The following is a 14,117-nucleotide window of genomic DNA, read 5'->3' as shown; positions in this document are numbered from 1 at the left end:
GTTCAGTTAGATGAGCGAACAGTTTTTTTTTTTTTTTTTTAGATGAGCAAATAGTTAAGCAGAAGAATCTATCTTTGTTTTGCAATATTATGTGGACCATATGAAAAGCCAGGAATGAATCTGGCCCTGAAATTTTGGGCCTAGGCCGGCCCTGAACACAAGATAGGCCCAAGCCTGGAAATTCCGGGATGGGCTGAAATGGTCATCCCTACCTTGCCCATACTCCCATAGGCCATAGGCCCATAACCCCCCAACCCGTGGTGGCAACGGGATTCGATCCCAAGTCTCTGATGGAACAATCCATCAGTGGGTTCGATCCCAAGCCAGCTGCTACTGTTTAAAACTTTAAACAGAGAGAGATGAGAGAAGTGATCGCATAATATAGCGACTATATACTACCAATGTTACCATCAATCGCACATTATCATTGATCACAACTCCAAATCGTAAACATGGCCCACATTGATCCCAACTTTTTCTTTTAACGGTGCTGATCGATAGCTGATATACGATATAGACGGTAGTCCGTACCGCGTAGGGGATCGTCTATTGAAAATATATACGATCATCTTGTATCATATTCCAGACCGAGAACTGGGGGAGCCCGTTAGCCCAACAAGAGTGTGACTTGACGGGCATCAATATCATCTAAGGAAACGTTTTCGAACCCTAATAATTCCAATCGATCGTTTCCAACAATTTCCAACTCCGTGTCCGGTGTCTCTGCAGTCAGGTGTGTTATCTCTGAATCGAGCTCTTTCTAGCATTTATGTCCAAAAGCTATACTGCTTCGTAGGCTTCTTGTGTTTAGGGTTTTAAATTCATTTCCATTTTCTTCCGTTGTTTTATAACTTCAGTCTCTGCGACATCTATGCTGTGGTTACTCATTTGTATCTTAGCTTAGTTCCTTCAGTTTTTGCCTTTTTTTTCAACAGTCTAAATTAGTTCAGGTAGCCGATCTTTTTATTGGATTAGTAATCTGCATTTCTGTAAGGTGCCCCTGTATAGAAATTGGAAGCTCAGGAAACGTATTCGAACCCTAATAATTCCAATCGATCGTTTCCAACAATTTCCAACTCCGTGTCCGGTGTTTCTGCAGTCAGGTGTGTTATCTCTGCATCGAGCTCTTTCTAGCATTTATGTCCAAAAGCTATACTGCTTCGTAGGCTTCTTGTGTTTAGGGTTTTAAATTCATTTTCATTTTCTTCGTTGTTTTATGACTTCAGTCTTTGCGACATCTATGCTGTGGTTACTCATTTGTATCTTAGCTTAGTTCCTTCAGTTTTTGCCTTTGTTTTAACAGTCTAAATTAGTTCAGGTAGCCGATCTTTTTATTGGGTAAGTAATCTGCATTACAGGTACCCCTGTATAGAAATTGGAAGGTCAGCTATCGAGTCCTTAATACGTATTGCAGTTTATTTGCAAATTTAGATATTTCGCCAACGCCTAGGCTAAGTTAACTGTTACCATTTGGAAAAGTTTCATTTACTATTTTCTTTGTTGAAACAGGCTACTTTTCTGTGCGTCTCTTGGTTATTGATTGCTGATTATCATTGTTTCCCTTGTTCTTTAAGGTTACTTCGTAAAAGAAAATTGTTAGTTTCACACAAGTTGAAGTAGAGAGCCCTGAATCCAGATCACATCTGTTATGGCGGTATACTTTTTGACTTTCACTGATGTTCCAAAAATTTGAATATTTGAGCTTTTGGTTGATTCTGCATTTACTTTTTACTTACTTTGATAACTGTTGTAGATCGACAATCTCTTTAAAGATGAAGCTACTGAAGAGAAAGGGGAGCGTGCCAGAATGGTGAGTCTCGTTTTCTCCATTTTATGTTGGGAGTTATATGGGAAGATACCCATGAATATTGATGTCTGTATATGCATCCAAAGCGCTGTGAATTAGGATGTTTTTGTACATTTGCATATATTCTCATGCATACATAATGTTTGGCTATTTTTTGTGGCTAATTTATTTTAGGCGGCATCTGTTTACATTTCTTCTTTTTCGCTGAATAATTGAGTAATAAGATTCTACTTTCTTGCTACTGTTATTGTTACTTACACAAACAAGGGATGACCAATTTTATTTTCTTTTATTTACATATTTATAAATTTAATGGATTTTTTTATTCTTATTTTATATGTTTCTACTTCCATTTATTATATTTAATGTGTTTTTTGAATGCTTCTTTTGAAATCGTGCTTCTTACCTTGATGAGTATAGTCTCTTGTTTTTATCTCTCTAGAGACTAATCTGTGCTTTTTCGTTTGCCAAGAAATGCCTACTATTGTTCTTGAGTTATGGTTGTAGCAGCTGCTACTACAAGACTACCTTATGGAACAATGTGTATTGTGCTCCTTTAGATTTGGGAGATCTTTCTATAATCAGATTTATACAATGTTTTTACTTTCTGCTGAATTTAGTGGTTCTACATTCTTCTGTATGTTGCTTACCGACTTGTATATTTTAATTTAGTCATCATTTGTTGGTGCTATGGCAATTGCTGATTTGGTCAAGACCACTTTGGGGCCAAAGGGGATGGTAAGTCCCTCCTTCCTTTCATTCTATCTTTAATATACCAATTGTTTGTTGTTAGAAGTCCACAATGAGAATATGAGGTTTACATTCAATTTGTACTTGAATTTAACCCAGCCATTTGCCAATGCATTTCCTGTGTAGGATAAAATTTTGCAATCAACAGGTCGAGGTCGCAGTGTGACTGTTACTAATGATGGTGCCACTATTTTAAAGTCTCTTCATATTGACAATCCTGCTGCCAAAGTCCTTGTTGGTATCCTTTTTTGTTATCCATTGACTTCATGCCATCAGGATCTTAGTTTGTCTAATTCTCTATGGATGAGCTTTGATTGTGGGTTTGAGGGTTGGACTGGTTTAGTTTGTAACTTCGTAGTATCGTCAAAAGTGTATTGATTGCATTAGTCTTCAACTTTCCATTATACCAGCTTTTACTTCTCACTAAATCCCTGTGGAATAATTCACCAGTCAGTCACCTCCAGAGAACTATCAATTTCTGCAGTGTTATGCTTGTATACAATGTTTGATGCTTCCCCTTAACTCAAGGGTATCAGACATTTCAAAAGTTCAAGATGATGAAGTTGGTGATGGGACCACCTCAGTTGTTGTCTTGGCTGGAGAACTTCTAAGAGAGGCTGAAAAGTTGATTGCAACAAAGATTCATCCGATGACTATAATTGCAGGTTTACTTTATGATTCTGACAGTTTCTTGAACAACAATATTATATGTATAACAGGAAGCAGTGTATGCCACCTCTAGTAAATAGATCTCTTATTTTTGTGATTCAGATTTTTTATCATTTTTAGGTGTGCCTCTTAGCAACTTTTAAATGATATATTATCATTATATGTCACTTGAAAGAAATCATTGGGTATAATGCAATTTATTAAAGTTATATTTTGTGGTTCAGGTTGGATTATGGGTGATTGTAGTGTTTTCTTAATGCTATCTATGTGTGCACATGCTTGTGTAGTGTTTTCAAAACCACCTATTTGTTGGATTCCAATCAAAATTTGCTATTGTTCTTGAAAGCGAACTTTTGGCCTTCCATTGTTATTCTTTATCACTATAGTTTGATTAATGTAAAATTGACGATTTATGACCATCATTTTCTTGTCGCAAGGCTGGTAGCACCTACACTACAATCTCCCAGTGGACCCTGTCTCTTGTGGCAAGTTAGGTTCTGAAGCTTTAGCAATGAAAATGGGTATTTTTAATGTCTATATGTAAGCGGCATATCTAGAAAAAGCATAAATTGCTGGTCAGTCAGGTGCTCATATGGTCCTAAAGGCTAAACAGCTTGGCTTGACACATTCCAACAATCTAAAGACTTTTGGCATATTGGTCAAGTATGTAACAATTGGTATTAGCGCATACCACCATTTCTTGAGTTTGATCCATGGAAAGGGCTACCTGGAGCAGAGTGAGACCTATCATAGAAAGGGCTACCTGGAGTTATGTGAGAGCTGTCGTTGGGAAGGGCTATCTGCCACTAGAGTGAGAGCTTCCAAGACATTGGCTACAGAAATGTGGTGGCATGCTATGGTTCTAAAGGTTAAATGGCTTGGCTTGACATGTTTCAACGGTGTTAAAGCTTTTAGCATATTGGCCAAGTATGTAATGGGTGCTTTGATGCCCTGATCATGAAGGATAAATTGGACAGGTTATGGATGAAAAAGGAAAGTGTATGCATTAGGGAAAATGGAATTTGGGATTAGAGTAATGTTTAGGGGTAGTAGTGTCATTTAAGTGTAGCTCCACAAGGACTACAACACCACCTTAATATAGCAAGAATGAACAATGAATTATAGTAATAGAGGGAAAAAGATTGATATAGCTGGTGAGAATACTAACAAAGGGCAAAGGCATAGAAGAATAGAAGATTGGCATTAGAAGAGTTGGAGAGTTACTTAAACAACATATAAAGGAAATGGAGGATTGACATTAGAATAATTAACATTAAAATGCTAAAATAAGAAAATCACAAGAGTTATTTATAATCCTAGGGACTAGGGTGGGGCATGGTGGGAGCTGTGCATTCTCTCTTCTAGTCTCTATTTTAAATGATAGTGGGTTGTTCTTGTATCATTTGGTGTACCAATAGTAGACATGTTCTTGATGGGCTATTTGGTGTTTCATTTCATTGATAGCAACTAGTGAATGACCCCGTACTAAGTAAGAGGAATCAGTAATGTTAAATTTACATTATGGAATCAATACTGTTAAATTTATATTTTTTAACATTTTAAATAATTATTAAAATTTCAAGAGATATTTATTTCAAAAAATAGCTTTTCAATAATTATTAGAATATGGATAGTTTTCTTTTGTTATGATATGTAGAAGGTTAATGATTAACTGAGAATGATAGAATATAGGCAGAAGTGGTTGTGGATAAACACTTTTGCATTTTTTTTAGGAATGGATTGAAAATGGTGGTAGTAGGTTGTGTGTTTTATCAACAACTTCTCAGCAAATGCCATGTGCCTAGCTTTGTAGAAGAATGAGAAGGCCATGTGTCTGAATGGTGGGGAGCTGTAGCCTGGTACTGGGTTGTGGGCTTTAGTAGGAATTTCTTAGAAATTGCTACGTGTCTAGCTTTCTAGAAAATGAGAAGGCCACTTATCTGAATGGTGGTAGTGGACTGTGGGCTTTAATAGCAATTTCTCAAAAAATGCCATGTGTCTAAATTTGAAAAAGCCATGTGTCTGAATGGTGGGGGGCTGTAGCCTGAAAGCCTTCCTTTAATATATATATATGTGTGTGTGTGTGTGTGTGTGTGTGTGTGCGCTTGTGTTTTTTTGAATAGTCACAAGGAATTGTTATGACTATGTGAACTCATGAAAACTAAATCACTTCTGTATGCATTCACTGGGTGATTTGGTTTATCATTTGATTTATAGCATGTCTAGCCTTTTTTAGAGGCCACAAGAAAGTGTTATAATAATATGAACTCATTGCTCCACATGTTAGGCTACCTTCATATTTCTTGATATTCCTAGATGAAGTATCCATTTTATCATATGATAATGGGTAGTTCATGTATCACTTGTGGTATCAACAGTAAGCATACACCACTAGGTAATTTCGTCTTTCATTTGATTGATAGAATGCTTATGCTTTATTGGTGGGTTGCAAAAAGTGTTGTGACCATGTAGACTAATGAAATCAAATCACCTAGGCATGCACTCGGCACACTCACAAGGTGATACAATTTTAAATTTGATTATTAGCATATTCATACCTTATGGAGGTCGCAAGAAAGTGTTGTGACCATGTGAACTCATCGAAATCAAATCAGGCATGGACTCACTGTTAGGCTACCTTGGAATTTCTTGATTGTCATATAAGGTAACAGACCTTAGAGCTAGTCTCTATTTTTTCATATGTTAGTAGGTTAATTTTGTATCTTTTGGGGTAGGAAAAAGGCATATACTCATTCTATGATTTGTTTTTTCATTTGATTGATTGCATGATTGTGTTTTGCAAGGTGCCAACCACAGCTGGTTGGTAAGGTCTCTTGCTGGTTGTAGCGGAAACTTGGGATCTAATCCCGCCTGCACCTGGGTTGGGGGATGGGCTACCCCCCGTTGTGTAGCCCTTCGAAAAAAAAAAGATATCATGCTTGTGTCTCATTGAACTGTTGCATGAGTGTCATGGTGTGAACTCATCACTCAATATATTTGGTTACCCTAGTATTTCTAAACTGTCATTGTAAGGTAGTATACCCTAGAGTCTATCTCTATTTTTTCATATGTTAGAGGGTTGTTACTGTGGGTCATTTGGGGTAGTAACAATAGTATGCATTGATTGGATAATTTGTTTTTTCATTTGATTAGTAACATGCTTATGTTCTTATTAGAGAGTCACAAGTAAGTGGTGTGATCAGTGATTTAAAAGGCATGCCTAGGTGCATAGGCGTGGTACATTTTAGGGTATGCGCCTCACCTAGGTCTTAGGCGCAGCCTTTTCAAAAGGCACCTGCCTAGTGCGCCTAGGCGTGTACCTTTTGAAAATTTGACGTTTTTTGAACCTAGCAGTTGGGCCGGGGGTGAAGCCCCCAGACCCTCATGCCACGCCCCTCGAGGCAAGCCCAAACAAGTCCATATTAGGGTCTTAAATTCTTTATTCTCATATAAAAAATAATGATTTTATAATTTTAATTGCTTTCTAAGAAGATATTTTATTAGGATGAATGAATGAACAATATTAGCAAATAGGTGGTTCTTGGAGCTTCGGTGAGCGAGCAAGGTAAACCGGATTTGCTCGCTCACCGGAGCTCCACATGTTATGTTTATGTATTTTAATTTTAGGTAATAGGTTTTTTAAAACATTTTTTTAAATAGTATATTTTTTATTAATATTATGTTTAATTTTTTTGACGTTTTTTGAAATTTTCTGATTTTTTTTTGTATTTTTATGCCTTGCGCCTTGCGCCTTGCGCTTTTAAAACACTGGGTGTGACCATGTGAACACATTGAAATCAAATCACCCAAGCAAGCATTCATTGTGTGATTTAGCATGCTGTATTTTATTGGGGGGGGGTAAAAAAAAGTGTTGAAACTATGTTTAAGCTATTTGTTGTATTTCTTGATTGTCAAAGTAAGGGAATGGACCCTGGAGGAATAGTTTTCAAGGCATTAGGGCGAGGCTAGATGATTTTTTTTTTCAGTAAAACCCATCTTTCACTATTAATTGTCACCTAGTTGCCTAGGTGATTTTTTTTTTAATTTGTTGAATAAAGACCATGGATCCTAGAGTAATTCCTTAGCTTCCATAGAAAGCAGCAACAGTCTTTCACTATTAATTGTCTAGTCTGCATAAGATATGTATAAGTTTCATTTGAAACATAGAAATGAACATATTCATGAAAAAATGGAAGAAAGAAATTTCATAAAATAGAGGGGTGTTGGACCTCTATTTTTGTCTTAGGAAAGAAGAAAAGAAAGGGTGAAAGAAGAAGAAAAAGATGATGATGGAAATAATCAATATTTGTTGATGGGATACAACTGAGTTCTTCCATGCTTATTAGTTCATGTTTTGAAGTCTTCTTCGAGGGTTCAAGGTAGTATACATGTTGATTGAATAGTAACAAATGAGAAAAATAATAAAAAGAAACTAATTTTTAACTTAAAATGAAAAATTTATTTTAATAATGTCTATTTTATTTATTATAATCTCAAAAGGTTGAGAATATCAAAGTATCCAATAGCACTGTGTAAAAAATATCTTGGTGATTGAACAAGCCAACCCTCCATGAGTGCCTTGTGTGGGCGTTGCCTTGACATTTGATAACGATGCCCACCTAATAGGTTCAAGCCTTCACGGCTTCACCTTCAAGAATGTCTAGAGTCTGCACCAAACAAAAGAAGCTGCTCATAAAATGCATTTCTTCTGTGTATTCCCTTATAAAGGTTTCTACTTTATTTATTAACTCGTAGAGTTGATCAGAATATACCTACTCTAAGGTCATATTGACTTCGAAGGCTAAGCTAGAAAGAAACAAGGTAACTTCTTCGATCTTTTAAAAGATCTCCCAAGATCCCTACCTATTTACTAAAATCTCCTTGAATCAATTAAATGTAAATACTAAACAACAAACATAGAAGAAAGCTTGCTAACAAACTTGGCAACTAAGATTATTATATATGGTGGGCCCATGAATCATGTGAAGACTACGGGAGAATCCTCTTCTGTTTTTTAGTAGATTTTAACCTACCATCGAGTTAAAACTCAACAGCGAGCATAAAAGAATAGCTTTATGTTATGGTTTGTCCCATAGACCCTTAATAAGGAGGTTTGTATGATATCCCAAAACTAAAAGAATTTCTTCAAGAGCCTTCAGCCTTGGCAGATAATTGGGTTACTTAAAAAAGGTCGTTCCTAAGGGTGGATGTGGTAGTAAAACCCTCAAGAGAAATCTCCCTAAATTTTAATTATTTATTGAGAATTTTTCTTCTTTTCATGGCATCAAACATGCACTTAGATGTTCAAGGAGGATTAAGGTACTTTATAACAAAGTGAAGGGCCTTGAAAAAATCAAAGGAATTTGGAAGCATTTTTGGAATTTTATTTTCTATTCCTTAAATATTTCAGCTGGATAGGTGGCTTCAAACCTTCATGCAATCATGTATTATAACATCCATGGAGTGCTTTTCTACTTCTATGTTGTTCGGTGGGTTTTCTGACTTCTAAATTATATTTAATGTTTTAAGAATTTCAAATTACTTTCAGTATTTGCCTACTGCCTACCAAGCCCGAAGAAAATGAATAAAGAAAAGTAAAAATCAAAATATCTCTTCCTGAAAAATTGATCTCATAACTCATAATTTATTGTCTTGGTGTTACCTATAAAAATGTTTCTGTCTTGGTATTCATTTGGTCCTGGAATGCTTACAGCTTTTATCATTTTTCATCTCCATTTATTGCCCTCAGATGCTTCTTACATTCTCATTGGCTCCCAATGTTTTATTTCTGGACTTTCAGGTTACAGGATGGCAGCTGATTGTGCCCGAAGTGCTTTGTTGCAGAGGGTCATGGACAATAAAGAGGATGCAGGTAATTGCTTTGACTTTATTTTGAATGTCAAACACAGAATCTCATTTATGTGACATATTTCTTACTTACTGATTCTCAGTTGCTAACTTCTCTCCTTGTAGTAGTCTGTAAATATAGTATTGTGAAATTCTAGCCATATCGTAACAGAGTAAGCTATGCCAATTATAAATTTGGGGACCTTGTGCAAGATGAAACTCTGTCCATCTAAAACTCATTGTTAGGTTTATGATTTATTAAAGGGCCTCACACGAAGGTGAGCTTCTCATGTTTTCTTGGTGTCAGATGGGACGGATGACAAGAATTTGGGTATGGCTATTAAGTAAATTCTATTCTGACATAAAGAAAATTCCAACTCACTGATGGACCCCTTTATTAACTAATGACTATTTTCACTACGAGTATTTTGGAGTTTGCCATTAGTGATTATATTTATCTTTTTCCTTCATCTTTATTAACTAATGACCATTTTCACTACGAGTATTTTGGAGTTTGCCATTAGTGATTGTATTTATCTTTTTCCTTCATCTTTTGTCAAATATATAAATTCTCCTGTATTCTATTACTTGGTGATGCAGAGAGATTCAAATCGGACTTGATGAAGATTGCAATGACAACTCTGAGTTCAAAAATCCTTTCTCAAGATAAGGAGCACTTTGCAAAACTTGCTGTCGACGCTGTTTTGAGGCTTAAGGTATACACTTTCATCCTGTAGTTTAAAGGCTTATCACAACATTTTATGAAATTTGTGCCATCTTATTTGTGTAAACAATGTTGCCAACTATACTATTTGGTCTTCATCAATTATTCAAATTTGCTCTATGAATCTACCAACCATGACCAATATGCTCTGTTCTGGTTATTGTCTAATTTTGTTAAAGTTCACTTCTCCTCTGCCATCTTGTCATCATAATCATATCATATGTTTTGGTTGCTTGCACATGTTATTGACATTTGTTTGCGTGAAACCAGTTTTCCTTCTCATAGTTTCAAAAGAAATGCATCCATAAACCCTTTGTATGTCCTATTAAAATCCCCAGAGTGGCTTCATTTTTTCCTATGTCAGCGGCAGTACAGTAGAAAATACTTATGTGCAACGTTGTTTTGATATTTGAATCATTCTCCTCCCATCTGTTCCTTTTTTTTTTGTGGCAGCAGATTTACTTAATTCTTTATTAATTATTACCTCTTGGGTAATGGCAGGGAAGTACAAACTTGGAGGCTATTCAAATTATAAAGAAGCCTGGAGGATCTTTGAAGGATTCTTTTCTAGATGAAGGGTGGGTATCAACTTGTAGACTTCATTGGATGTCTAAAAGGTCTAGCTGTTTATTATTGATAAAAGCTTCTATAATTTTTACTTTGCCGCTAGTTCATTTTCTTTGGATCATTAATTGTGATAATTTGGTCATAATGGGTCTTATGTGTAATTTGCTTTATCTTGTTTCTGGAAATGTCTAGAAAGGTTTGCTACGTGTTTGTTGCATGCCTCCAATATTTGCTTCTAGTCTTCCAATAATGTGCTGTATACCTTCCCTTATGCTCTGTTATTTTCTGGGACATAAGCTATTGCTTCTCCCATCCTTATATACACATCTCTGTTCTTAGTTGGAGTCCTATGATCTGCATGCAGATTTATTCTTGACAAGAAAATAGGCATTGGCCAACCAAAGCGTATAGAAAATGCCAAGATTTTGGTGGCAAATACTGCAATGGACACTGATAAAGTGAAGATCTATGGGGCCCGTGTTCGTGTAGATTCTATGTCAAGGGTTGCCCAGATTGAAGGGGCTGAGAAAGAGAAAATGAAACAGAAGGTGCAGAAGATCATAGCACATGGGATTAATTGCTTTGTTAATAGGCAGTTGATTTACAATTTTCCCGAGGAGCTGTTTGCAGATGCTGGGATTTTAGCAATTGAGCATGCTGATTTTGATGGGATTGAACGTCTTGCTCTGGTAACTGGTGGTGAAATTGCATCAACCTTTGACAATCCAGAATCAGTTAAGCTTGGCCACTGCAATCTCATTGAGGAAATCATGATTGGTGAGGACAAGTTGATTCACTTTTCTGGGGTTGAAATGGGTCAAGCTTGTACAATAGTATTAAGGGGTGCAAGGTATGTTTTCTGATAATTTTTGTTTTTAATTTAACATATTTGACTCTTTCTTTCATCATTGTTATTTTGATATATGAGGTATTTGCTTGAAAGTTGAAATGTTGTTTATAATCTCATTTATTTCTTTTTATCTGTTCATCTTGTTTTATTATGAATCTATTGTGATTTTCACTCAGCATAGAATGATCTAGTGGTTTCTGGGATTGGAGTCCTGCAAAGGTTTTAGGCTGTGATGTGCTTATATGAATGCTAATATAGAAGTGGAAGGTTTTAGGTTCTAGAATGTATTCTGACCCCTCCTTTTGTCATATCCATTTCTGGAAGTATGACCCTGTATGCTTTCTGGCGATTTTAAGTTCATCTTCCCCTTTGGCCTTTTTCTTTTTAATTCGAAAAAGACGGTAATTCTGAAATTGTATCTGTATTTTTATCAGGTTCACTACAACTGTGGTCATGCATTTGTATCCTGGTATTGTAGATGCTAGACATTAGATATAGTATGACATACAGGGAGTGGAGATTTGGAATCTGCTGATTAACCAAGAAGACATTCTCAATTCCTGTAGTCAGCCAATGTTCTTAGTGGAATCTTGTTCACTGTTTCTCTCTCCTGTTTTGTTTTATTATTTTGTGGACAGAAGGCGTTGGTCCCTGGAACTTACATTAATACCCCAATTTAAGTCCAACTGAAAACCACCAAAGTTGGTATGCTTCTATCCAATGTTGTCATACTTGGACTGGACCCAAGACCATATTGGTTGCTTGGTCACTGGTCGAATGGTCTTACCATCTGATTTGACTGTTAAACTTGGTTAAATGCAGAATGCAAAACAAATAACAATTACAAAAAATGCATATTGTTCCAGATTACCGTTTAAACTATTTTCATCAAATGATCAAAATAGGCTTAAAACAATCAACGTTGTAGTTTATAATAATTGTTAAAACATGTATTTACGGTAAGCTTGACCAAGTTAATCTCTCTTAAGAATTTGGCAACTCCCAAACTGTTTTGGTTTCTAGTTTCTGATTCAAGCAGTCTGACTGTCCTGTTTTCTTTCTTACACATCAATCATCAATGATGATTAATCAAGAAAATGGTGAAGTTAACAAAAAATGATATTTTCTTCTTTGCTAATCTAGATCCTGCTTGCTTACCCAACAAAAAATTTATTTACCCATTTTACTTTTCTATATGGACGAATATCAAGGTTTGGGCATTTGTGGTTTTACATACATTGAAACTGGAATTCTAATACCAACCGAGGGCTGGATCGTTGGTATGTTAGCTGGTTTGTTCCAACATTGATACGGAATCAAATCCCGCAACCAGCACTTTGGGGAAAAAGGGATCAGGGGGAAGTTATTAATGGTGCATTGCACCAAATAGCACCAAATACCAAAAAAAAGGAAGAAACTGGAATTCTAGTAGTGCTTTGTGATCTTTCTTTGGGCTTGAGTTATTGAATTTGACATTTCTGATCTTCCATTTGCAGCTTTCATGTGCTTGATGAGGCAGAAAGGTCTCTACATGATGCCCTATGTGTACTCTCCCAAACTGTTGTTGATAGCAGAGTTTTACTTGGAGGTGGGTGGCCTGAGATGGTGATGGCGAAAGAAGTTGATGAGCTGGCCCGCAAGACACCTGGAAAGAAGTCTCATGCAATTGAGGCATTTTCACGGGCCCTCCAGGCCATTCCTACAACTATTGCAGACAATGCGGGTTTGGACAGTGCAGAGTTGATTGCTCAGCTTCGTGCTGAGCATCACAAGGAGGGGTGTACTGCAGGGATTGATGTCATCTCTGGAGCTGTAAGTGATGACAACAAAACACTATGTATCAACTGTTGACCGACTGTAGAAGGAGGCTTTTATTGGCTTACTAGAGAATAGAGTGATTGATAGAAAAGATCTAATTTTACTCTTTTCCTTTCTGTGAATTACATTTACTTTCATACCTTATGCATGTTTTCTTGTTTACGTTTGTCAATTATCCTATGTGGCCACTTTTACTATGTAGGAAATCCTGTGGAGTGCCATATACCCTTATTATCATCCCATAATTGTTTTACAAAAAAAGATCATCCCATAATTTGTGCTGTTAAGTTTTTTAATCCTAAGAAAGTAGCAAGTTGGGGAAAACAGCGCATCCTTGGTTTATTTCTGATGAAAGTCATTTGATGTTTTGATCAATTCCTATCTTTCTTCCCCTCTTTTCACATTATTTCTAGATTTTTTGTTGAGGCGTATGGACTGGTATCTTGGGAATTTCCATGTAAACTCTTAGTATTAGTTGTCATGCGTCTCATACTTGGGTTTAGGATTTGTAAACTATTTGTTTGATAATTTCTAATTTCCATCCATATTATTGTTTTCACAGGTAGGAGATATGGAGAAGCTTGGAATCTCAGAGTCATTCAAGGTCAAACAGGCTGTGCTGCTTTCTGCGACTGAAGCTGCTGAGATGATACTCAGAGTTGATAATATCATAACTTGTGCCCCACGGAGAAGAGAAGATAGAATGTGAAAACTGGCAGGCAATTTTGAGCCTCATAGGCCTGCCCTTTTTGTCTAACCATATATTGTTGTCGGTCCCCGGATTGAGCCCCCTGCTACTTGATCAGGCACGTTAAAAGCTGATTTAATGGTGTGTTACTTTACTTCTATTTTGAGAAACGAAATTTATAGGGTGGTGAGTTTCTCTTTTATTTGGTGTTGGGTGGGGAATAGGGGTGGGGGTCAACAATATATGGTCGTTTTTTTCTACCAAAAGAAAAACAATATGGTCTTTTGAAGATGGTTGAAATGAGGCCACTGTTTTGAAAACAAAGGATGTTCTGCTGCTTTTTAAGGATTTTGATTGGATTTGTCATTTGTGAATGGTGCCAAGTTGTAGGCATGTA

At 36.4% G+C, this 14,117-nt stretch overlaps 1 protein-coding gene across 8 annotated transcripts; it reads left to right on the top strand.

Moving 5' to 3' along the window:
* The first annotated feature begins 577 nt into the window (after nt 1-577).
* On the top strand, nt 578-14,086 carry LOC148849405 (TCP-1/cpn60 chaperonin family protein). Of its 8 annotated transcripts, none has more exons than XM_088951836.1 (14): nt 580-733; nt 1,009-1,103; nt 1,359-1,382; nt 1,575-1,654; nt 1,754-1,810; nt 2,480-2,545; nt 2,684-2,795; nt 3,094-3,222; nt 9,027-9,098; nt 9,674-9,789; nt 10,299-10,375; nt 10,729-11,214; nt 12,711-13,026; nt 13,595-14,086. In XM_088951836.1, the coding sequence occupies exons 4-14, from the start codon at nt 1,649-1,651 to the stop codon at nt 13,739-13,741; spliced, it is 1,584 nt and encodes a 527-aa protein (XP_088807962.1). In that variant the 5' UTR covers nt 580-733; nt 1,009-1,103; nt 1,359-1,382; nt 1,575-1,648; the 3' UTR covers nt 13,742-14,086. The 8 variants fall into 8 exon arrangements, with proteins under 8 accessions (XP_088807960.1, XP_088807962.1, XP_088807957.1 ...); XM_088951832.1 differs by having other exon boundaries at nt 586-733; nt 936-1,103; XM_088951833.1 differs by having other exon boundaries at nt 590-733; nt 936-1,103; nt 1,304-1,382.
* Nucleotides 14,087-14,117: the final 31 nt, after the last annotated feature.

The sequence above is a fragment of the Nelumbo lutea genome, chromosome 6 (genome assembly GCF_056320005.1).
Source record: "Nelumbo lutea isolate HS-2025 chromosome 6, American lotus-T2T, whole genome shotgun sequence".
NCBI classification, from domain to species: Eukaryota; Viridiplantae; Streptophyta; class Magnoliopsida; order Proteales; family Nelumbonaceae; genus Nelumbo; species Nelumbo lutea.
Note: the sequence above shows the minus strand (reverse complement) of the source record. Positions and strands in the feature narration are given on the sequence as shown.

What these genes read in the sequence shown, in the direction of transcription:
- LOC148849405 (XM_088951834.1), top strand. An exon ending in GGACAATAAAGAGGATGCAG is followed by an intron (nt 9,099 to 9,673) that starts GTAATTGCTTTG and finishes TTGGTGATGCAG; the next exon opens with AGAGATTCAAATCGGACTTG. An exon ending in ATAGTATTAAGGGGTGCAAG is followed by an intron (nt 11,215 to 12,710) that starts GTATGTTTTCTG and finishes TTCCATTTGCAG; the next exon opens with CTTTCATGTGCTTGATGAGG.